Raw genomic sequence first — 23,493 nt, 5'->3', positions numbered from 1 at the left:
TCATGGTATAAATACTTGTCTTCAATTAAAAATACTTTTAGCCAACCAAAAAGCCCCGTCCCTGAAATGTTACCCTGCTTGAGGTTATCAAAATAAAAAAGAAACTCCTCCCTACTATATTACCACTTTCCCAAACACGGGTAGAGCTTCTTAGTTCGAGTACATGGCAGATCTGTGACCGGAAACCAACCAGCACTATCTTCCTCCCTGCCTCCTTCCCCTCATTGATACATCAAAAAGTCAAATAAAAGATTCCTTGAAGGCCGTCAGAAACATGGGCTCCAACATGGATCTCTTTAGTGGGTGAAGATGGATAGAGTGATGAGTAGACCGGGGAACCCAAAGGAAGACCCTAACTGAATCCCCCCCAACCTACCCATTCCCAGAGGTTCATGTATTTATTTATGAGATCATCGGAGCGGCTAAAGAAACATGGAGGCATCTCCCCCCAACCAACCAATCAGGAGGGTCACGTAAACATATCCAATAAATCCATCTGGGCTCTACAAGAACATAAAAAATTTACAAGGAAGTGTAAGGGGTTGTGATGGATACCAGGTTGAGCCTAATGCCCTAGGGCTCTTCCTGTATAAACCACACCTCGTTGCGGCGGCTGTAGACTTTGAGTGGCGGGTCGTAGCTGCAGCAGAAGTACTGTTTGCGCTGGAAGGGGGCGGTCTCTCCCAACGTGCGCGTCAGCCGGGACGCCTCAACTCGGTACTCGCTCTCCCCAGCGAAGCCCCCGAACTGCCTGTGAGGAGGGAGGGAGGGGGGAAAGAGAGAGGGGGGAGAGGGGGGGGAACATAGACAGAGGGGGGAGTGAGAAAGGGGGGGAGAGAGAGGGGGGAGAGGGGGGGTACATAGACAGAGGGGGGAGTGAGAAAGGGGGGGAGAGAGAGGGGGGGGAAGAGAGAAGGGGGGAGAAGGGGGAAACAGGGAGACAGAGGGAGACAGACAGGGGGGAGTGAGAGAGATAGAAAGAGGAGAAGAGATAGAGAGGGAGAGTGGTCAGAGGAGGAGAGAGAAGATAAGGGGGGAGGGATTGAGAGGGGGGAGAAACAGTTAGAAAAGGGAGAGAGAGGAGAGGGGGAGGGAGAGAAAGAGGGGGAGAAACAGAGGGAGGGAGACAGAGAGACAGATGTGGATAGATTTCCCAGAGCTTGTAACCCAAAAGGTTACAAAGCTGTACATCACATAACATGTTAACTGCCCAAATGTTGCATCGCAGAGAGACGGGCTACATGCACATCGAGCCAGAACAGCATGACATTGCTGAGAGTATTGAGACTACACCCACAGTGCATAGACGGTCATGCCCTGCTGTTCCGTGATCCTGATGGCGGAGTCGACCGGGGCCGGGGGGCTGGTCTGATACTGGGTGGGGATCTTGAGGGCCACCACCAGGCGTCGTGACATCACGCCGTCATCCCTGGGGTACACTGTGATGATGATGGGGGGCGCTGTGCCCATGGCCTCACCTTGAGAGAGGGAGAGAATGGAGAGAGAGAGAGAGAGAGAGAGAGAGGAAGAATGTTTTCACATCACAATGAACTAAACTGCGATCGACCTAATCTTGAAATAATAGTCAGAAGAACCAACTCATGAATGAGGAAGCTCAGTCGTTTCCCAGTCATTTTGATATTGTTTCCGTCTTTCTCTACCCCTTTTAGGCTTGTCCAATAAGAGCTTATAGTAAATGAGCTAGGGGGGGGGGGGGAATTGCATTATTTTTCAAATATGTACTGCATCTATTTCATGAGACTATAAACTCCATCTTGCATCCTAATGTAAACCGTGTTGGTCCCAAAACCTTTCAGTTGAAATATATTTTCAGCAAATAATATAATTGGTCTTGCTTTTCCAAACCGTTGATAGATAATTGACATCGTTTTTTCACACCGAGACAGACAAGAGCGTTGGTCTGGACAGCCAGCTCTCTGATTGGCTGACCTTCCTCGTTGCTCCCTCCGATGTACATCAGCAGCTTCCTGATGAGCTCGCCGGTCACCTGATCGAACGTCCGCCCCTCCGAGCTCACCACCGCATACTTGGCCGCGTCATACCTCCGCACCTCGTAGCTGACCCCTTCCTGGGACAGGGTTAGGGTTAGGGGGGAGGGGGGGGGGAGTCGTGAGGGGGGGGGGGGGAGTCGTGAGGGGGGAGGCGGGGGCACAGGAAGAGAGGGAGGAAAATCGAGACAGAAAAATACATGACTCACCTATGACACACACACGTTGACAAACTCGCTCGGAGCGGGAAAGGGCCGTGCACCAAAGGGCTTGTCTCGGAGGCCTGTGTGTGTGTGTGTGTGTGTGTGTGCGAGTGTCTGTCGAGGTCAGGGGCTGCTAATAAGCACCGAGCAGAAGCCACACCTCAGGCCTCTCAGGATGGAGGATCGCTCTGAGGGAAAAGAAGCAAAGCGCCACCAAAGGGCCCTGGAAGAGGATGATCACACCAAATACGCTGATTTGATCATCCTTTGCTCCGCGGGCAAGAGGCCCTGCAGGGTTCATTCAGTCTAAAGAGAATAATAGGACCGGGAGGTCTGTACTTATGTAATGGACACACACACATACATATGCGCACACACACACACACAGACAGACGGGTAAGCTAATACGTTTGTGCGCACACACACACAAGCCCATGCTTGCGTACGGCCACACACACATAGGCACGCTTGTGTTACGCTCACACACACACACACGCACACACGTACAGAGCAAACAGTGCTGTGTTGTAAGAGCGTGTGGGGTTAATGTGGTGCACACTCACTCGCTGACTTGACTCTGCTCTGCTGCCTGTTGTTATAAATGTCATGGTGTACTTAGAGGCAGGCTTATGCTGCAAAAACATTTATAAAAAGAGGTCTGGACAGAGCCTGTCTCCTGTTCCTTACTGAGGCCTCCATGTACCACGAATCAGCAGGAGCACAGCTGCCTCTCATCCGAGATTCCGAACGTGTTTGCAGGAGTGTGTGTGTATGTGGTGTGAGAACGATGTCGAGAGTGATAGCGAGAGGGAGAGAAGAGAGAGAGAGAGAGAGAGAGAGAGAGAGAGAGAGGGAGAGGGAGAGGGAGAGGGAGAGGGAGAGTGTTAACAAGCTATCACTTGTTATATTTTCACTCTGAATATCAAAAGTTACCAGCAGTGGTTCAGCTAAACACATTAGAGAAAGGACAAACAGAGCAGGCAGGCTGGCAGACAGACAGATGGACAGTACATAGTGCTCAGTCTCTGCTCAGTACCTGCCAGGCCTGACACTAACTCCATATCTTTAACTACTCCGTAGCTTTAACTGGCTAATATTAGCACATTCCACCATAATCATTGTCCATCCACAGAAGTTTCTGGATCCAAGCTCAACACCGGCTCAAACTAACACCCCACACACACACTAATTGCACCTTAAAACTGAAAGCTGAGGTACAGGGCATTCAATTACTTCTGCCTGTGTGGCACCTATGAGGAACAACAAGGGTGGTGATGAAGACATGTTCCACTGAGCAACACAACGTTAATGAGCATGCAGGGGCCGAGCTATCATCGCTGAAGCGTAATCACAGGGCATCGTAATCGCAGTAACATCCATTGTTTTATTATTCAGCAAGGATATTTCACTCTCTCCTTTTCTCTCTCTCCTTTTCGTCGTAATTTAAATGACACATTGGCCAAATTGAGGACGAATGGGAGAACAGGTTGAGCATAAACAATTATGAACGGGAAAGCAGAAAGTCTGTGTGTATGTGCGTGTACATGTGTGCATGTGTGTGTGTGTGCGCAGGTCAGGTCTATGTCATCTGTATTCAATGTCAGGTTTAATTAAGAGCGTTAGGTTTCAGAGCCACCCCAATTGGACACCGATCAGGTGGCGAGGTGAGATTTCCATACGGTCGTTTAGGCTCCAATCAAGCAGTCCTGATTTAAGTTCCCCCTTGATGACTTCAACCTGTACTGAATGACTGCATCATGGTCACATGTCTCGACTTGAAAGTTGTATATGTTTCCTGTATATGGTGCCTTTTCGACCAATGGGATGAGAGTAAATGGGCAGAACTCCTCTTCCCATGTTCTGGTTCGCCACTCCCAAAGTATTTGAAGGGATTTCAAACCAGGTTCGACCCAGGTGTGGTGTGTCAATGGGACATTAGTGACCGGCCATGAACGTGCGTGGGTGAAGATGCACAGTGACATCTTATTACCCCTCGTGGCTCTGCCAGCTGATCCATCAATTCCTTGTGTTGCTGTCTGTCTGGCTTGGTCTCGGGATCAATGTCTGCACCTCGTCATGGACCCAGTCAGGAGGACCTCATTGGAGATGAATCTGCGTGGTGTATACATGCACCCGGTGCACTATGTTTACATTTAAGGGAGCACATAACCATAAAAAGGAAATGGCAATTGTTTCTTGCCTCATTAAACAGTACACATCGCTGGTTTCACTGGAATCTTTCCAACACACATGCACGCACTCCTGCAATCCCCCCCCCCCCCCCCCGACACATACACACATTAGTATAACCATCACATAAACAAGCTGTAATAATAGCTTCTCTGAATCTTCTAGAATCGGGTGAGAACACAATTTGCGTTTAGCTGTTGGTCTGACAGTATCGTGCTTGTTTTCACTACACTGAGTGTAGCCGGTGCATTGTGGCCTTTGCTTAATAGAGAACTAAACCTACCAGTACTCCAGACAGAGTTAGGTTCCCACTATCTCTTTCTCTCTATACATCTGTCTCTGTTTCTTTCTCTCCCCCTGTTTCTCTTCACGCATCTCTCTTTCAGGGGAAGAACATGACCTTGTGTTGCCTGACCTCTGTATTCCATGTCATTCTCTTAATGACCCGTGGATGTGTGGATCGATGTCACCTTTGAGTCATTGGAGAAGCCTCACACACACAAAAAAAAACAGATCAGAAAGTCTCAACCACACCAAAAATCGACAATCAACACAGACTGGAATGTGGACGATTAAAAAAAACTGAATATAAACAGACAAACAACGAACCACTTAAAAGACCGACAGTAGATCGTTCAAGACTTGCTGAGGTTCATATAGAAGAACTGGCCCATAGCCAAGGTGACCCCAGCTGTGACCCGACGGGAATACGCACATCCTACGCATTTAGGGGGTCATTAATATTGGCCTGTGTGTCAATCAGACAACATAATCCTAAGGTCACAGAAATCTCTAAAGATGTAGCCGTCCACCCCACTGCGCATCCTTAATTGGGATTCTAGACAAATTGGAAACATTCTCTAAGCCTTAAATAAACATAATTCCTTACAATGTATCTGTAAATAACAGAAAATATGACAGGTACTTGATGCAACGCGCCACTTTTTAACACAATGTCAAACGTTAGCTAGGTGTTAGGCAGACAGGAGCGCAGAACATCTGGTAGCACTAAACACGTTTCACCTCAGAGGTAACGCAGAGTGTGAACGCGACAGGTTTGTGTCTACTACACCTTACCTTGGTCTCGCTGCTGAGCAATTTATATTCCGTCTCTTCGGTATTTCCGAAAAGCGAATTCTTTATCATGCCAAACATCGCGCTTTGCTCAGGTTATCGCTCCTCTCTGCGCGCAGTCCTTTTATTTATCCTTTTATAACCTGTTTACCTTTCTATTTTCTTTTTTATTTCCGTGCGTCTTGTTGGAGACAAGGAAACTCAAAAGATAAATGATCTCTCGCAACTCTTTTTTTAATCTCCTAAATTATACACTTGCGTCTTCTCGAGCGCACTTTCTCTCCAAAAGATTCTGCGCAACAGGATGTAGCCAATGATGCAAACTCCCAATCCAAAATAGATCTACACAAGTCAATGGGCTGCTACATTGGATATGTGAATCTTGGCTCTTCGCTCACTTCATAAGATAAAGAATAAACTGTTTCAAATATAACCAACTCTGTCTCCGCCCTCTCGTCTCTTCCCTCCTTCGCACTAGATATTCACCCTTTCCACTAAAGAGGCATTGGTACCCACTTGTTTACGTGCCTGTCAATCACACATCCCACAGCATATTCTATATAATTCGCGCAGCCTTTTCCAGTAGACTATATTGTAAAGTCGCGGCCTGACAGTTTATTCAAGTGCCATTAATTGCTTCCCCATGCGTTCAGGTTTCACTCCACATAAAAAATACATTAAATAAATACTTAATGCAGTAACCTAGCTGTTTAAGATCTTGATTACATCTTATTAAAATCTACGCGAGTATCTGTCCACATTGACAAAAGTGACAAACAATTCTTGCATGTCTCGTATGTGAACCAAGTAGGTCAATGTCTTACTTCGTGCTAAGGCGAATTTCGAGAAGCGTGTGTGGCCAATATCAGATGGAATTATCCGTTGATTCGTCACTATGAATTGCATTTTTGTTGGATCGTGTGCTTGTTTGAGCATCTATCAGAGCACGCCTGTTTCACTGTGTGTCATAATGTTGTCGAGCTCGGGGCACCATCTATTTCAACTCGCACTGAAGGCAATGTCAGTCGTCGTTGTGAAAACAGCGATGCGAATGAATGTCACTATACTACATCCACTCCATTTATACTTAACAGAAGACTATTGAACCGATTGGAACCTTGATTAAGTGCCAACAAAGGCAGTGTGACAGAACAGCACCCAGGGGGTGGATATCAGACGTCAGCCCCAGAATAGCGACAGTGGACAGACGCAGAACACCGGAGACACATCCACAAGCAATGGGAATCAATGCTATGAAAAGGTGACAAGTCACACATTGGGTCTGCATTTTGAACAGGTATCCTGCTCAACTCCTTAGTAATTTACGTTGCACATGCATAAAACAATTTCACTCTGTTCAACTTAGATTAGAAAGCCAAGGTTAGCTACTATGTCTAGATGACAATAATACAAAGTTGTATCACAGACAAGAGCACTGAAAATGTTATCTCCAAACAAGGGTGAGAATACAGTCAGAAATAAATATCATACTACTTTGTTATGATTGGTTACACCTGCATTGCGAACATACTGGTATATCATATTGGAACCATGAATGAAACTTTATTGGGCAAGGTTGAACACAAAAAATAAATATGTACATATTGTCATTGTTACAGTTTCTTCCAGTACTACAAAGGCAGAAACAATAAGTGTAGGAGAAATTCGTAAATCTAACACCACGCCTCTTTATAGCTTACCCAATAACACGGCTCCTAATAGCTTTCATTCTCCCTTTCCCTCCCGCACGTCACAATCCTTCCTTGTCCATGACAGCTTTCATCTACTATCAGGATCAGTATGAGGGGTGGAGGGATTAGGGAGAAAGGTCTGGTCCTTTTCAACCCTTTCCCTGGGTCTCTGTGAGTGTCCCATCCCTTCTCCTCACTTCTCCCAGCCCTTGCCCCCGGGCTGAGTGGGCAGCCGTAGCCCCACGATCCCTGCCATCTCCTCGGTGCCACGCTGGCCCTTGCCGTGGTAGAGCTGGTGGAGGACCATGTGGTTCCTGGTGGAGGCCAGCATGCACAGGTAGGTCTGGGAGGCGTGTAGGGCCTCCTGTTGGGCCCGGCAGTACCTCTCTCCTGTGACCTGGGGGCAGACGGGAAACTAAATAAAGTGGGTTACAAGAAGTATACGATAATTCCCTTGTTGATTTTGCCCAAAGCTGTACAGAATGAGATGAGATACCTAATAGCACCACAATGTATTACATGTTAAGCTAATACACGCAGTAGTTCCCTCCAGATACAACAGGCTCTATAGATGAATTACAGACCAGTTATCTGCTTCAGTGGGTGCACTGCAAACAATTATAATTGTATAGCCATTTCCACAAGCAATGTCACAGAGGGCTTCACAGACGTCTATAGAACTGCACCTAAACCATCCTAAAACCCACAAGGAAGATGAAGAACAAACTAACGGGAGGGAGTCTAAATACAAATACTGAACTAGATATTCAGAGTTACATTACATTTTACATTTACATTTAGTCATTTAGCAGACACTCTTATCCAGAGCGACTTACAGTAAGTACAGGGACATTCCCCCAAGGCAAGTAGGGTGAAGTGCCTTGCCCAAGGACACAGCGTCAGTTTGCATGACCGGGAATCGAACTGGCAACCTTCGGATTACTAGCCCGATTCTCTCACCGCTCCCACCTGACTCCCTCTGAATGAGTTCTGAATTAGTAGAGCATTTGCAGTGCTCTGTGTTGGGCAGGGGGTCAGCTACAGGGCAAACAAGCATCCTGGCGGAACCGAACACGTGCCATATGGCACAAGGTCCAACTCTAAAATGTCAACGGATTAGTGAGACCAAATTCTCTTAGGACACCAAAGTCATGTAAAGATTTAGTATCCACTGTCAGTTGCAATGTAAGCCCGTGGGATTTCTGGATAACTTGGGTAGGTAGGGGGGAGAGCTGGTCAAAAGACTAAGATGATGAGAGCTATGCTGTAAGAGTTACTGCTAATAGTTGACAGATACTAGTTAGAAGTGCTACACATTACTTGTGACTGGATAACTAATTAGCTACCGTTGTTACCAAAGCTAGTATGGCTAAATACAGCAACTTGATGACAGCGTTGAACTTGATTGACAGATTAATCTTGCCGTTTATAAAACTGATGTCCAACATAATCACAGGGAGTCAGGTGGCTGAGCGGTGAGGAAATCGGGCTAGTAATCCAAAGGTTGCCAGTTCGATTCCCGGTCATGGGCAAGGCACTTCACCCTGCTTGCCTCGGGGGAATGTACTTCACCCTGTACTTACTGTAAGTCGCTCTGGATAAGAGCGTCTGATAAATGACAATGTAAACGTAAGGCTGTAAGAAGCCTAAACGGTTAGCAAGTGGAACAGAACGCTAAGCATGTTGGATGACTTCCATAAAAACAGGCACAGATAAATAGATGTTTTGTGATGAAACAGAGGTAACTAAATCCGACTTCGGATTTGTTTAAGTCACGTTAGGTTACATGGGTCTACAAAAGAATAAGGGCGCAAAACGGAATTTATATTTTCAATCTGTCCACCATAGTTTTACATAAGAATCCGTTCTCGCTAGCTATCTGTACTGCTAGTACTAGAGCTAGTTAGCTAGCTCTAACTTTTGCCGAACAGCTGTCAGTGAAGCCACAGCTAGACTAACTACGCACTTACGTTGCTTCACGGTCACCTTGCTCAATCAATGTGTACTTGGCTAGACCATCTTTAGGCTACCATACATTTCACGCATGGTATAACAAACAATAGTCATTCCGTCTGATCTAAACGGAACAAACTGTTTACAAAGATGCAGCAAATTTACGACAGTTCATTTGGCTCCCTGCCAACGCGAATGCGTGGTATAGCTAGAGCTAATTGATGCTAACCTAGCTTGGTTAACTGGGTTGAGGCTTAGCCATCTAGCTACTGTAGTAATAATTAGTTTTTTTGAGCACAGAGCTTTGCACTCACGTCGTTTTTCCGGAACTGATCTATAACATAATTATATGCCATCGACTGTTTGTACGTTGGTCCTTTTAACGTGCGTATTTCTCTCAATATCCCACGGCAAACGCGGAGAGGCGACGACAACGCGGCCATCATTAATTTATTTTGGCATTGCTTGGTTAGTTTCTGCACTCACTGACTGCACTGGCAGACTGGCAAGCTCAATCGAACGTCGAGTAAATCGATTGGAAAATGAAGCTGGCCAGGAAGTTTCAGTGCTCAAATACTCGTGAATTTAAATACAGTTTAATTAGGGCGTACTGCAGTGGCTGGTAGGCCTAACCGCAAAGGCCCCGGGTTCGATTCCAACCCGGGCGAGTTCATCCCCTCTCTCTCCCCTGTCTACCTGTCTGTCTCAAACTGTCACTATCAAAAATAAAGCACAAAACCATCCTCAATCACCCAAAATGCAGTTTCACTTCCTTCACTACACCACATGTAGCCTATCATTTTACACACGATTGTTGCTAATAATATACATACTTTTTAGGTATAAACCAATGGGTTTTAATAATGGTATTAATGATAGTAAAATATGTTATGTATCCTGGCCCCTGTTGTGCCAAGGTCATGGTTAATCTTGTAGATGATATATAGGATATAGGAGGCCTCTCCTTGAAATGCGTAGGGAGTTATGATGTTGTAATGGTATCCTATAAAAGGACAGAAGATGTATGCTACAGTGTAGCATTCTATGTTAAGATTAGATTGCCTGCTCAACCATAGATATATAAACATGTTTATATATATATATATCTATTATATATATCTATGTGCTCAACCCTTAAGGGTGTTGTGTATCTTGTCGAAGCTTTTGAAAAAATCCTGCAAAGTCAAACAACTGCTCAAGAACTCTGATGCAAAAGGTCTTTTAAGCTTCTAAAAGTTCAAAACCTCAACAAACTGTGTTGGACCCCAGGTACCAAACTGAAAATATTTTCTCCTAGCCCATTTCTAAAAGATTTGCCGCTGGTTGACCGGAACTTAATGGTGTCTCAAACATTCCTGTACAGTCGTGGCCAAAAGTATTGGGAGCGACATAGGCTACATTTTGTGTTTGCAAAGCTTGCTGGGCCTTGGCATAAAATGACTGCTAACATAATTTCAGTATAAGTCATATCATCAGCACTGGGGAAAGTGTAAACTAGTTAGCCAGGTGAAATCACTATCGATCTGATTGGATTTTAAGAGCAGTTTGACTGCTGTAAAGGGGGACTATTTGCATATTTTGAAAATATTCGCCCCAAAAAAGTTTAAAAAAATATGAAATGTGCCTTATTGTGATTTCAGTATTCTAAAGAAACATGTGAAAACATTTTCCTCAAATACTGAACCTTGAACTTGGCAAAACACAACATTTGTCATTGCCAAAACTTACGGCCACGACTGTACACGGTTGTACCATCTGGGAGGGGCTATGCTAAGAACACTCTCACGGGGGAGGGGTCCCTCCGACCATAGACTAAATACAATGATGCAGTAAGAGTAGAGAGATACATGTGAAACATTTGCAAGTGAGGAAAAACTGAACTAGAACTTTCCAAAGCTTTGTATGTCTGCGCCAAACATTTCAGCGACGACTGTTTCCTCACCTTGGGCTAATACAAACCTGGCGTTGCTGACTGTCTGAAATTAATTCTGGATCAGTACCAACTCTCCTTGGTCCAGCTACAAACCTTGGACAAGTAAGTCATCTAACGCTATATCATTTTGTTGCGTTACTGTATGGTTCCCTAGCTTGCCCCGCCTCTCTCCTCCTTAGCATTTAAAGCTACAGACACAGAAACGGCACGTCTTGAGGAAAGCTCATTGTGGGACTGCTCGTAGTGACTGTAATTTTGCACCAAGGCTGAATTTCGGGAAAGAGACTTCAGATACAGTATTAGGGGACCACTAAGGCCTATAAAAAACGCATCCAAAAACAACATGTCATGGGTTAGGGTTAGACTAAATTGGGAGAGCTGGTAGGAGGAGTCGAAGCACGCTTCCTCCGTGCAGCCCTGCCTGTCTCTCTCATGTAGCCCGCCCACCTAAAACTTTGTTTTTGCTAGAAATATGGTAAAGTAAGACTAGTATATTTGGTTGGTTAGCAGTTAGGATGAACTTAGCTGTGGGCTCTGGAGTTCAGACAATTCCGTAACTATTGTAACTGAACAGCTGTGAGGACGTTTCTCTTCTGTTCGCTGCTAGTTCCCTTGGACACAAGAGTTCACAGGAAGTTGTTAACAATTGCTTTAATGTCTTATCAGTCTTTCGAAAACTACGATAACGGTGAGTGACATTCATGAAACATCTGCTTTAACTGTTGTCTTGTGTGTTCACTCTCAGTATAAATGCATATATATACAGAGCTTTAATCCCCAATGTGTAAGCAAAGCTTGGTAGTTTACTGATTAATGTTAGGCTACTATCCAAGTGGGAAAGTTGCATGTTAATTTTCATATGAAACGATGTTGTAGGCTATCGTAGATTCATGTTTGTATTAAACAGCAATATTAGCTACAATTAAGCGCTATATGTAGCCTACAATATAAATATTGTATAGGCCTACACACTGGTTTGTTAGACAACAAGTTCTTACGGTAATTGTGCACAAAATGGCATGATACATCTGATTATCTAAATATCTCACTGTTAATTCTTTCATTTAGCCTACTAGGTGGCTCTTACGTATAGTTGTTACTTTTTTGTCCGCGCTTTGTCCGTGTTGAATGAGAAAGGAATTACGTGGATGCCGTGTAGTCTAGTGATTTTATTCGAATCCTTGGTAAATTTTCCTTGGTTAAATAATCCTTGGGCTGTTGTTAACATCCATAATTAATGTTAACAATATAAGATACATAATACTCATTACAGGTCCATTCCACAATCAATTTGCTATCTGAAGAAATCCGTTTAAACGTGGAGGAATGCATCCTCCCAGATTCTAGATGACAGATTCTGGACTGTAACAATCCAGAAACAGTGCATCATTGTTAGGATTTAGTCAAGGTTCGGATTACGGGTGGGATTGGGGGATAAAGATGTGTGGGCCCCCAAAACAAGAAATAACAACAGGTGGGGGAATATTGAAACATATCGTTCTTACCTGTACCTGAACTGTATCAAGCAAGATTGTCTAGTTTCTTCTATTATTATTATTACAATCTGAAGAGATTTCCAAGGTCTTTACAAAATGACAAATATGTTCCTCTGTTAATTTAGTAAAGATGAACTTTTTATTAATGTATTTATTGTATAGTTGCAGCACTATATCTTAAAATGCATTGTGTATAGAATGCATTTTACCAATAGGTTACCACAACCAAGGTTTTCAGCACTTCTGTTTCAGGGGTGTTCTATACCTTTTAATCTTAGTCTGACACAGGTATATTCTGTGTGGTATTAACACATCTGCCTACATTTGGCAGGTTGATGGTGCCTTGTTTCTGGTACAGCATTGTGTGGGTCTGTGTTTGAGCGGAATTATTGGTCTACTGTTGTGTAGGCCTGACTTGCAGCTAGTTTTGCTTTAAGATACTTTGTCGGTGACCCCTGACTACAAATGTTGTTGTGTGGTACGTGGCCCACAAGCTGGTGTAATGGATTGGATTCATTAACATCTGCAGGCGATACGTTAAGCAAGATACCCCGTAAGGATCGTAAGACTTTGGTTCACTGAAGTACACGCCTGCTCTGTATTGGGTTCCTTTTACATCCTGGAAAAAATGTGACCGCCCCGATTTATCATTCGCACTCTGGATATAGATTCTCCTTTGTCTGCAAGGTCAAGTGTACTTACAAGCATTAACACATCTGATTCAAATAAGGACTTGCGATTGGCCTACAGATTGAACAGGAGAGCTCACAATCAAGTACGGCTGAGGGGGACTAACCAGTGCTTAATCTAACATCCTGTCATGGAGTTCACTCAAGTTAATGATGAGTTTTTGACTCATGAATGACATTCGAGTTTGCTGGAACAAACCCCGATATTTATCATTTGCCTTTTGAATCCCTGTCCCTTTGAATACTAGAATCCTAGTCTAGTCACTACATATATGTCATGTACTAGGGCCACATGTGTATGTTCAATTATTATTTTAAATGCATTATTGCATTTCTTGTCAATGTACTTAAGCAGTAGGACATTCAGCTCCTTTTATGCAGCAAGGTGTGGTCCAGGGTCTCCAACTATGTTCTTAGGTCTTTAATTCAACCCTTACCTATCACACCTTATTCTATAATTGGCCCTTGTGCTGCCTTTGGGTCACAATGACCCTATTTCACCACGACCCATCGTTGTGCTGCGACAGCTTTACCCAATACAAAAACAAATAAAAAACCTTTTCTTTTAACCTTCGCACTGTGGGGGGTGTGAGACAGCCCAACGGTAAAAAAAAAATGCTTCACTTTGTTTTTGTCTGAAGTAAAATTGCCACAACACGTGGGGGGGTCACAATGACTGAAGGGTCACAATGACCCGAAGGTAACACAAGGGTAAGGCTAGCTAGTTGAATGAGGTTGGCTAGGTTAGAGGGCTGAAGCAAAAAGCATCAGCAGGGTTGTGGTGCAGCCCTGTCATACACGCATATGAGGGTAAATCTTTTCTTTTCTAATAAATACAGGTCAACTGTAGGCAGAGAGTGTCAAACTCGTACCTCACTGCACAAGCATGGACAACGCGGTGGTGGAGGATCCACCTAGGAGAGTGTTCCTGGCCAGGAAGACCATGAAGATAAGTGACCGTCGACAGCTTGAGTCTCTTCACAACACTCGGCGTTCCTGGTCGCCTCCCTCTCCCCCCCGGGCTCGCTCTCCCCCCCGGCCTCCCTCTCCCCCCCGGCCTCCCTCTCCCCCCCGGGCTCGCTCTCCCCCCCAGGCTCGCTCTCCCCCCCTGCAGCCTCTGCGGGTGAGGCCGGAGCCCTCGGAGGAGCCGGCGTCGGCGGTGGATGAAAATCTGACCGGGCAAGAGACGGCACGCCGGGACGCAACGTCGAGGACTGCGTGCGGAGCCGATAAGAACCTGGTGGAGCGGGCGACCTCCGCACGGGCAGCTCCAGCCTCGCGATCCACGCACGCCGACTCGTCCGACCGTTGCGGCGGAGGAGACGGTGCCGAGGAGTCTGGACCGGAGGAAGGGGAGGTGAGCGACGTCCGGAGCGAGGAAGGAGGAGGACAGTCCCGCCGGGACAACGTCCCCCGTCCTTCTCCACAGAGCTCGGGGGAAACGCACGATGAAGACGCGGGATCCGCGAGGCCGCCAGACCTCCGACCCGAGATGGATCCCGAGCACGTAAACCTCGAGCCGTCGGACCTAGAGATGGTTCCTCTACCCTTCCCCCTCTCGCTCGTCCGCCTGGCCCCCTACACCTCCTCCACTCCATCGCCTACCCATTCCCCCTTAAGCACGACCTGCGACCAGGAACTTCTGCCCGGCTCCCTGTTTCTCTCCGAGGATGAGGACGATGAGGAAGAGCAGGAGTGGGAGGAAGGGACGGCAGATGTCGAACGGCAGCAGGACCACGGAGAGGAGTTCAACGCAGAAGGCGCTCCGGTGGAGGAGGAAGAATGCTCTAGAGACGGAGAGGAGGGCGTAAAGGAAAGTGGCGTCGAGAAAGCGACGGAAGGTGGAGGTGAACTGGATACGGAGAGCTTTCTTCTCTCCCACCGAGGAGACCGAGCGGTGGAGAGCGAGGAGGGCCGAGACTGTGTTTGCCAGAGAGAGGAACAGATGGATACGGAGGAGGCGGTGATATTTGGCCAGAGCCCAAGAACCGAGGAATTAAGTCAGGGGAGGATGGGGCACCAAAAGAAGCCTCGAATAAGTGGAGAGAGGGATGGAAAGGAAGAGGAGATCTCTGCGAAGAGGTCTAGAATGGACAGAGAGAGGGATGGGGGTAAAGTGGGGACAGGGATGATTGCAACAGAAGATGAGGCGATGATGGATGAAGAAGCCAGGCAGGTTGGGGGGAAATGGAAAATCGATGGACAGGGACATGGAGAAGGAAAGATTGCAGAGAAGAAGCCTCAAGGTGATGGAAAACAAAAGGCGGTGAGAAGGTTGAGGGCGGAGGAAGAGGATCTGGAAACACACCTAGAACTGAAGATCCTCGATAGGGCCGAGAATCACAGCAGACTTCAGAAGGTTCGTCAAGGAAAACATCACACACTAAAAGTACAAAGCATACCCTTTCTACTTGTGTTCTGTCGTTTTTGGTTATATCCAAAACCATAAAACCATGTCATTACATTAGAGTTGCTATGTAACTACAATGAGAGGTATTACTACCAGTTAGAAACCTCACTATATCATCTCATACGCACAACCCACCCAGCAACTTCAACAGAATATCATCTCTGTACAATATGTTAGGGTGAGACTTAGCTGATTGTAATGAAATTAATTAGTTGATTTATTAATTACCAGTTGGAGTATCTTGAGCATCTATACTCCACGTTGGATGATCCTACTGAAGGGTTTATGGTCCTTACATACTACCCCTACACAGCAAATGTGCAAAGTTTGAATTCAACACTAGGAGTGTTCATATACAGCTCTGGAAACAATTTAGACCACTGCACCTTTTTCTTTAAAAAAACAAAAACAAAACAAAAGTTGAGATTGACAATTTTGAGTGAGGAACAGAAGGGTAACATTTGCAGTGGCCTCTTAGTTTTTACCCTTCTGTTCCTCATTCAAAATTGTCCTTCTCAACTTTTTTTTATTAATTTTTTTTAAATGAAAGAAAAAAAGTGCAGTGGTCTCAAATATTTTTTCCAAAGCTGTAGTGTGTGTGTGTGTGTGTGTGTGTGTGTGTGTGTGTGTGTGTGTGTGTGTGTGTGTGTGTGTGTGTGTGTGTGTGTGTGTGTGTGTGTGTGTGTGTGTGTGTGTGTGTGTGTGTGTGTGTGTGTGTGTGTGTGTGTGTGTGTGTGTGTGTGTGTGTGTGTGTGTGTGTGTACAAAAGTCTTAGGCACAAGGACATTTTTTAAGTAAAACAAAAGTGCTATAATAAATAATTGAAAAGACGAAACAAAAATGTTCACGAATGTGCACTTATATAATGATGCAGAAGACAAAAACATAAATATATAAAACAATATTCTTGTAAACAATATTGTGTGTCTAAGACTTCTACACGTTGATGACCATACGTGTGTGTGTGTGTGTTCCTCTGCGCTGCAGGTGCTAAGGGAACTTGTGAGGGAACAGCTCAGAGCGGTGCAGATGTCTCTGTTCGACCAGAGCCTGCAGGAGCTGAGAGACAGGCTGGAGAGACTGGAGTCCACCAAACACCAGAGTGCACTCCTCACCCTGCAGGTAGGGTCTCACTGCTAGGCACACACACACACTCTTAAAAGCTCTCTTCTTTCATCCATCTTCATCGCACATGAAATCCTCCATGTTAAGCTCACATGAAATCCTCCATCTTTGTTCCACTTGTCTCGTCTTGTTCCAGGGTAAGATGGCGCATCTCACAGAAAAGTGTGCGTCGATAGCCGTCGGTCCAAACAAGGTGCACGTCAGGAGAAGGGCTAAAGCCCCTCTCTCTCCCTGCCCCTGCCCCTGCGCCTCCCCCTGCCTCTGCCCCTGCCCCTCCCCCTGCACCTCCAGCGGCACCTCCACCTCCAGCGGCACCTGCACCTGCACCTCCACCGGCACCTCCCCCTGCCCCTTCCCCTGCCCCTCCCCCTGCCCCTCCCCCTGCCCTTCCCCCTGCCACTCCCCCTGCCCCTCCCCCTGCCCCTCCCCCACCACCAGCCGGCTGTTCTCCCGGGTCCCGGCCTCCATCACCCCCCCCACCATATCCCCACCAGAGGTCACCCCATCCTTCTCCTCCCAGACTCTGCTGCAGGTGACCCCCCCTCACGTTCCTGCCCCTGCCTCTGAATCTACCCCTGCTACGCCTATGTCTGACTCTGCCCCTGCCTCTGCTTCTACACTTACGTCTGCGTCTGCCACCTTGCTTCCCTTTGCCCCTGCCTCTACCACTGCCTCTACACTTACATCTGCCTCTGCCGCCTTGCTTCCCTTTGCCCATACCCCTGCCTCTACACTTACATCTGACTCTGCCCCCTTGCTTCCCTTTGCCCCTACCCCTGCCTCTACCACTGCCTCTACATTTACATCTGCCTCTGCCCCCTTGTTTCCCTTTGCCCCTACCCCTGCCTCTACCACTGACTCTACACTTACATCTGCCTCTGCCCCCTTGTTTCCCTTTGCCCCTACCCCTGCCTCTACCACTGCATCTTCCGCTACACTTACATCTGCCTCTGCCCCATTGCTTTCTTTTGCCTCTACCACTGCCTCAGCCTCTACACTTACATCTGCCTCTGCCCCCTTGCTTTCTTTTGCTTTTACCCCTGCCTCAGCCTCTACACTTACATCTGCCTCTGCCCCCTTGCTTTCCTTTGCCCCTACCCCTGCCTCTACCACTGCCTCAGCTTCTACGCTTACATCTGCCTCTGCACCTGCCTTTACCTTTGAGTATGCCCGACCCACCTCTGTCTCAGCCTTCCCAATGTCATTAACAGCCCAGCAAACTAAGTCCCTCCATCCATTCTTTGTGCATCTTCCTCCTGGAACTACAATCTTGGGCCCCCTTAACCCGCTCAACAATCTTGCAACCTTGGTGGGCAGCATCAAAACCCCTAACATGACCTATATCATTCAGTCTCCAGTCACCACCTTTAATGCCCAACCTATTCCCACTATCGCTCCCACTTCTCCAGCTGTGCAGGATTCACCTTCCCTCCCTGCCGCCTTCTCCACTTTCCCCACCTCCTCCACCTTCCCCACCTTCCCCACCTCCTCCACCTTCCCCACCTCCTCCACCTTCCCCACCTCCTCCACCTTCCCCACTGCCCCGCCTCCTACAAGGCCCAGCCTCAGGCTCCCCCCCATGTCCGCTCCTGTCCAACCAGAGGCCTACCTGGCGGGCACTCACCCCAGCGCAGTGGTACCTGCCTCCTTCACCTCCTCCACCTTCCCCACTGCCCAGCTTCCTACAAGACCTGACCCGCCTCCTACAAGACTTGTCCCGCCTCCTACAAGACCTGTCCCGCCTCCTACGAGACCTGCCCCGCCTCCTACAAGACCTGTCCCGCCTCCTACAAGACTTGCCCCGCCTCCTACAAGACCTGCCCCGCCTCCTACAAGACCTGTCCCGCCTCCTACAAGGTCTGCCCCGCCTCTTACAAGGCCCAGCCTCAGGCTCCCCCCCATGTCCACTCCTGTCCAACCAGAGGCCTCCGTGGCGGGCACTCACCCCAGTGTGGTGGTACCCGCCTCCTCCACCTTCCCCACCACACCCACCGCCACGCCTCCAACCAGACCCGGCCTCAGGCCCCCCTTCATCTCCGCTCCTGTCCAACCAGAGGCCACCGTGGAGGGCAGGTGCCCCAGCGTAGGGGGGCCTGGCTCGTCCCATTGGTCCTCTCATCAGACCTCCACGAGGACGCACTTGTCGACGTTGGTGAAAACGAGAGCGGAGCAGGCGGGGGTGTGTGTGACCTCGATGTCCTCACCTCCACCTGTGGCCGCAGCTTCTCCTGAACCGGGTGAGGGATAAAAACGCCTGTTTGTTCTCAAAGGTTTTGGTTCCCTTGGCGATAACGACAACAAGGTGCGACGGTTGACGATGCTGGGTATTCGCCAGATCCTGGTCATGTAAGGCTAAAGAAAGAAAGATGGAGACTAGGTTGTCATGGTTATGGGAACAGGAATCTCTGTACACGCATGGTATAAGCAGGAGGGGAGAATGTTGTTTCTCCTCCAAGTGCCCTAGACGTTGCAACATTCCCCCCCCCCCATACTGACCCCACATGCCCCGATTCAAGTCTTGCTAGAGATAGCAGCATGCATAGACTGTTAGTAAACAAGCCATGTCGTTGCTTAGTCGTCTATAGTTGGTAGTGGCAAATATCTGGCATTGGAGTTGATGACGGAAAATGTTCTTGATTGTGGTCAGGGTGAGTTTTGATTCTGGTATTCTGTCACCCGCGGCCTTGTAGCTCCTCCTCCGACCGCCCAACCTGCACATGTCTCTGCACCAGCTTTAACCCCGCCTCTCGAAACAGGTGAGATAGCACCTGAGCTTACACATGCTCTCGCATGCCAACAGAAATACATACACACACACACTTAAGAGTGTCGTTTTTAGCTTCAGAAGGTCTTAAGGAAACGCAAACGCTCTTTCGAGTCAAATGGAACTGTTTCTATTGAAGCTCGAAGCGAGTCACAATTTGAGGCAAAGCGAAAAGCACGCACAAGCCTATATCATTTCATATGGGATCATTTATACCATTCTGATAAACAAATCTATTCTGGGCCTAGATCTCCTCATGTGACCTCTCCAAGACCGTTTTAAACCTGTCGAATGACTAACTATGGGAGTCATGAGAACGAATCAATCAGTTGAGCCACAACAAGAGTTTCCTCTCTCCCTGTCCAGGTTGCAAGGTGAGGAGGCGACCTGCAGACTCCACCGTGTCGAAAACGGCAGTCGCACAGGTAAGGTCCTGAAGACCTCTGATCTGGGCCGCCTCCAGTACCTCATTTTAGCGACGCAGAACGAGCGCTGCCGCTATTAGACAGAGACCACTGAGTAGGCCCGTGTCGTCTTGCCGAAATGCATTTTGAAAACCATTACTCGGATAGTTCCGACTCAACGATCTCGTGTCGCGCCACAGTCCTCAGGCTCCTCGGACAGAGCAGCGGTGGTGATCGACCTGACGGAGGATGATGCTGAGGATGATGCTGATGATGTTGTTCTAGGTAATTGGTGAATTCTTCCTATCCACCCCTTGCCTTGGTCGGAACATTGCTGAGAGGTCAGAGGTCAGCAAAGGGCCCTATTTTGATTCCTCCAAAGGGCTTCCTCCCCCCCCCCCCCCTATTCGTGTAAAAAATATATAATCTATTGGTGTGGTAGATTGAGGGGGCGGGTATAGGCTGTGGAGGGGTAGGAAGGGTCACTATAGCCCCCATTTCCCTAACCCTCGATACAGTTACAAACTGAGCAAGTAGCATTTGAGCCGTGCGAGTGGAAATGTTGGTATGCTAGCTCTGCTTGCTTGTGTCAAAAGTCCTTCGAATCTACCCATGGTCATATGACTTTTAAGTCAAAATGGCCTAGAGAAGCTTAACATCATGGAACATCTGGTCCCTTAGTTTCAGAAGCAGCCAGAGAGAGGGGAGCGGTGGAGGGGCCGTCGCCTCCAGAGGCTCTTACTGAGGACGAGAGACAAGGTGAGCTCATACCACAACTAAAGTTGGTCCAAGCAATCCTTTGTGGGGGCCTCGTCTGAAAGAAGCTTAGTAACACTAACGTAAAGTAGCCTGTTGTTGTATGTTGGGCTATTGGCAGGTAAGGAGGCTAATGTCAATCTAGGATTGACAATACTTTATGCTTCGAGAGGGATGTGTCTGTGTAGAAGATCGTGAGCATGGAGGATGAGGAAAGGGATGAGAGCAAGGAAAATGAAGGGGGCTCTTAGGGGTCGTGAGGAGGATGAGGAGAGGACAGATGAAGAAATGGGAGGGAAGAGCTGAGGGCAATGCAGAAAAGGGATTTCCCAGAGGACCCAGGACTACGGCCAGAGAGACAATTGTTTGCAGACTGGCTAATAAGGGTGCACAGGGGGAAAAGACATGGGGAGAAATGGGGAGGGTGAATTGCAATCTCTTTATGGGACCATAAGTCTTAGCCACGCCCCTGGTTGTGGGTCTCTGTTCGCAGCTTCCGGAGTGTCGAAGTCTCCAGCCCCTCTCACATTTGCATCCCTATTGGCTGCACCGCAAAGGACGATCACACCACCATCCAACGGCATGACTGTCTCCGTGGTACCAAAGAGTGGTGAGGGATTCGTCTCCCATCTACTGGCCTTCTATCCACCATTGGTCTATTCCTGTGTGACACAAGTTTTTTTTTCCTTCTTTGTGAAATCTTTTTGTTGACCTTGTTTGTTCCTGGTTCAGAGAATTTACCTCCTGGTGATCAGCCCTTTGTTCCAAATACTCTTCTTGAATGTCTTCTGAAGGTAAGACCATAAAAAGCAATTTCCAATACATTTCTAGACATGTCTATAAAAAATACTCACTAAATCTGTGACAAATGAATGAGGTAACTGAATGTCACCTACTCACTCACAGACGGCTTCCAGAACCGGCGCGTCACCGGCGACCCAAACCACGAGACAAAACGCCACCCCTCACTGCTCCCCTTGCAAACCTGCTCCGCAGCCCTCCGCCCCCCCCCCGCTCCCGCCCCCCCCCAGCCCCCCCGGCCCCCCGCCCTCGGGGGCGGCCCACACCTCCCCGCCCCAACGACCCCAACTGAGGCTGGCCCGCATCCAGGATCACAACGGCATCGCGCTCTCCTGGTCGGTGGAGGAGGTGGACTCGAGGTGCGCCCCCGTCGCCGGCTACCAGCTGTACGCCTACCACCACCCCGACACGCCCAAGGACCCGGCCCCCGCCCCCCCGTCGCAGTGGAGGAAGATCGGGGAGGTGAATGCACTGCCCCTGCCCATGGCATGCACCCTCACACAGTTTGCCCCGAGCGCCAGGTACTATTTCGCAGTCCGGGCGCGAGACGTGTTCGGACGGTACGGGTCGTTCTGCGAGGCCCAGTGTTCCGACGCCGCCACCTCCACCGGCTAAGAAACTGGAGCTTGATGGCAATCCCTCAAGCAACAAACTGAAACTCTTTTTTTACCCTAGTGTTGAAGGTTAAAAATGACCAGTCAGTGTTTGTAAATTGATATCCACAGTGTGTTTATATCGGTATTATTTGCAGAATTACGTAATGCGGTGAATATAGTTTAATTTTTGAAAGGGAAAAACTCTACTTTGTTTCAAGTTGATACAGTCTAGGTTTTCTCTAAGTCTATTTTTTTTATCTTTATCGGTACATCTGAAAAGTTTGTTTTGTGCCGTAACCCACTGGCCAAACTGAAAAAAACCCAAGTCTCTCTGACAGTTGTGTCATCTCCTGTGTTCAGCCTCACAGGGGCAGTGTTGGGTCAGAGGAGCGGTAGCAAGTTTAGCCCAGGTCAAGATCACTGTTGACACAGTCAACCACAAAGGCACAATTACATTGTCCTTACTTCAAGTTCATTGACTTTCCTTGTAAATGAATCTTCTCAATACTTTTCTATCTGAACTGACCTTGGAGGACGGTGATCCATTTATCCAAGTACTAGTGTACTCTTCATTTATTTGGTCCTTTTGTTCAGAGGAAGGAACATTTAAAGAAGTCAAATATGCCTTTGTCCAGGGCTCTCAAGTGCATTATTTTGGTTCATTACCTTTCCTACAGAAACCCTGGAAGATATACCCTCAGAAGATTAAATAAACACGTGATATAAATAAAGTGTTTTTGCTGTGTCTGATCAGGAGAATATAAGAATTAGGTTTAGGCGTTTCTGTGCATCAAATCTGGAGATCAAGCCAGGTTCCACCTGGTCCAACTCCCTCTCGTCTCTTACAGGATGGAAGACTAGGGGGTTAAAGCAATGTTTGCAAATGTGTATTAAAGGTTTGTGTTGAACGTACAGGATATCATCTGTGCTTTGCACCGACTGTTGTTTTGTTTATGGATGCTTGACTGTAGGGGGAGCCAGGCGCTTATCAGTTTCCCCCTCACCGTGGCTTGGTTCCTCGACATTTGTTGGAAAGACACCCCCCCCTTCATCCTCCCTCTTTTCCCTCCCACTCTCCCCCCCCCCCTCCTCTCCTCTCCTGTCTCCCTCTCTCAATGCATACTAATGCCGGGAGAGTGGACCCACCTCCCTCCCACAGTGTGTGTTCTCTGGGAGGGGCGGGAGAGGGGGATGACAGAGAGATAGCGGCTTCTGTTCAGTATCCTTCCTCATGAGGCAGGCTAGGCTAGTCTCAACAGCAGCCCCCATGGCTTTCCACTGAAGCAACATAGAGGCTACCCTTATCCGCTGCAACAATGTCTAACCTGTGCGAGTGGCATGTGGCGGCAGTCCAGAGTTGAGACAGAAGGACATTTTATTGGGTGTTTTTTTGGTTGTT

The 23,493-nt window shown here is 47.7% G+C and overlaps 3 protein-coding genes across 4 annotated transcripts; 1 reads left to right on the top strand and 2 right to left on the bottom strand.

Annotated features, from left to right (window-relative positions):
- Positions 1 to 573: 573 nt before the first annotated feature.
- Positions 574 to 5,557, bottom strand: LOC136941107 (heme-binding protein 1-like). Its single transcript, XM_067233513.1, has 4 exons — positions 5,480 to 5,557; positions 1,951 to 2,089; positions 1,298 to 1,478; positions 574 to 751 (listed from the first exon to the last, which is right to left on the bottom strand). The coding sequence occupies exons 1-4, from the start codon at positions 5,555 to 5,557 to the stop codon at positions 574 to 576; spliced, it is 576 nt and encodes a 191-aa protein (XP_067089614.1).
- A 1,466-nt stretch (positions 5,558 to 7,023) lies between these two features.
- fmc1 (formation of mitochondrial complex V assembly factor 1 homolog) lies at positions 7,024 to 9,580 on the bottom strand. 2 transcript variants are annotated; one of them, XM_067233107.1, is made up of 2 exons: positions 9,435 to 9,580; positions 7,024 to 7,582 (listed from the first exon to the last, which is right to left on the bottom strand). In XM_067233107.1, the coding sequence occupies exons 1-2, from the start codon at positions 9,564 to 9,566 to the stop codon at positions 7,361 to 7,363; spliced, it is 354 nt and encodes a 117-aa protein (XP_067089208.1). In that variant the 5' UTR covers positions 9,567 to 9,580; the 3' UTR covers positions 7,024 to 7,360. The 2 variants fall into 2 exon arrangements, with proteins under 2 accessions (XP_067089208.1, XP_067089209.1); XM_067233108.1 differs by having other exon boundaries at positions 7,024 to 7,564.
- Positions 9,581 to 11,681: 2,101 nt separating this feature from the next.
- LOC136938408 (activating transcription factor 7-interacting protein 1-like) lies at positions 11,682 to 22,976 on the top strand. The gene is made up of 12 exons (XM_067231696.1): positions 11,682 to 11,741; positions 14,078 to 15,597; positions 16,636 to 16,770; positions 16,910 to 17,062; positions 17,294 to 19,010; positions 19,464 to 19,529; positions 19,904 to 19,962; positions 20,142 to 20,226; positions 20,623 to 20,700; positions 21,191 to 21,307; positions 21,430 to 21,491; positions 21,604 to 22,976. The coding sequence occupies exons 2-12, from the start codon at positions 14,125 to 14,127 to the stop codon at positions 22,111 to 22,113; spliced, it is 4,455 nt and encodes a 1,484-aa protein (XP_067087797.1). The 5' UTR covers positions 11,682 to 11,741; positions 14,078 to 14,124; the 3' UTR covers positions 22,114 to 22,976.
- The last annotated feature ends 517 nt before the right edge of the window (positions 22,977 to 23,493 follow it).

Source organism: Osmerus mordax, chromosome 3 (assembly GCF_038355195.1).
Source record: "Osmerus mordax isolate fOsmMor3 chromosome 3, fOsmMor3.pri, whole genome shotgun sequence".
Classification (NCBI taxonomy): Eukaryota; Metazoa; Chordata; class Actinopteri; order Osmeriformes; family Osmeridae; genus Osmerus; species Osmerus mordax.
Note: the sequence above shows the minus strand (reverse complement) of the source record. Positions and strands in the feature narration are given on the sequence as shown.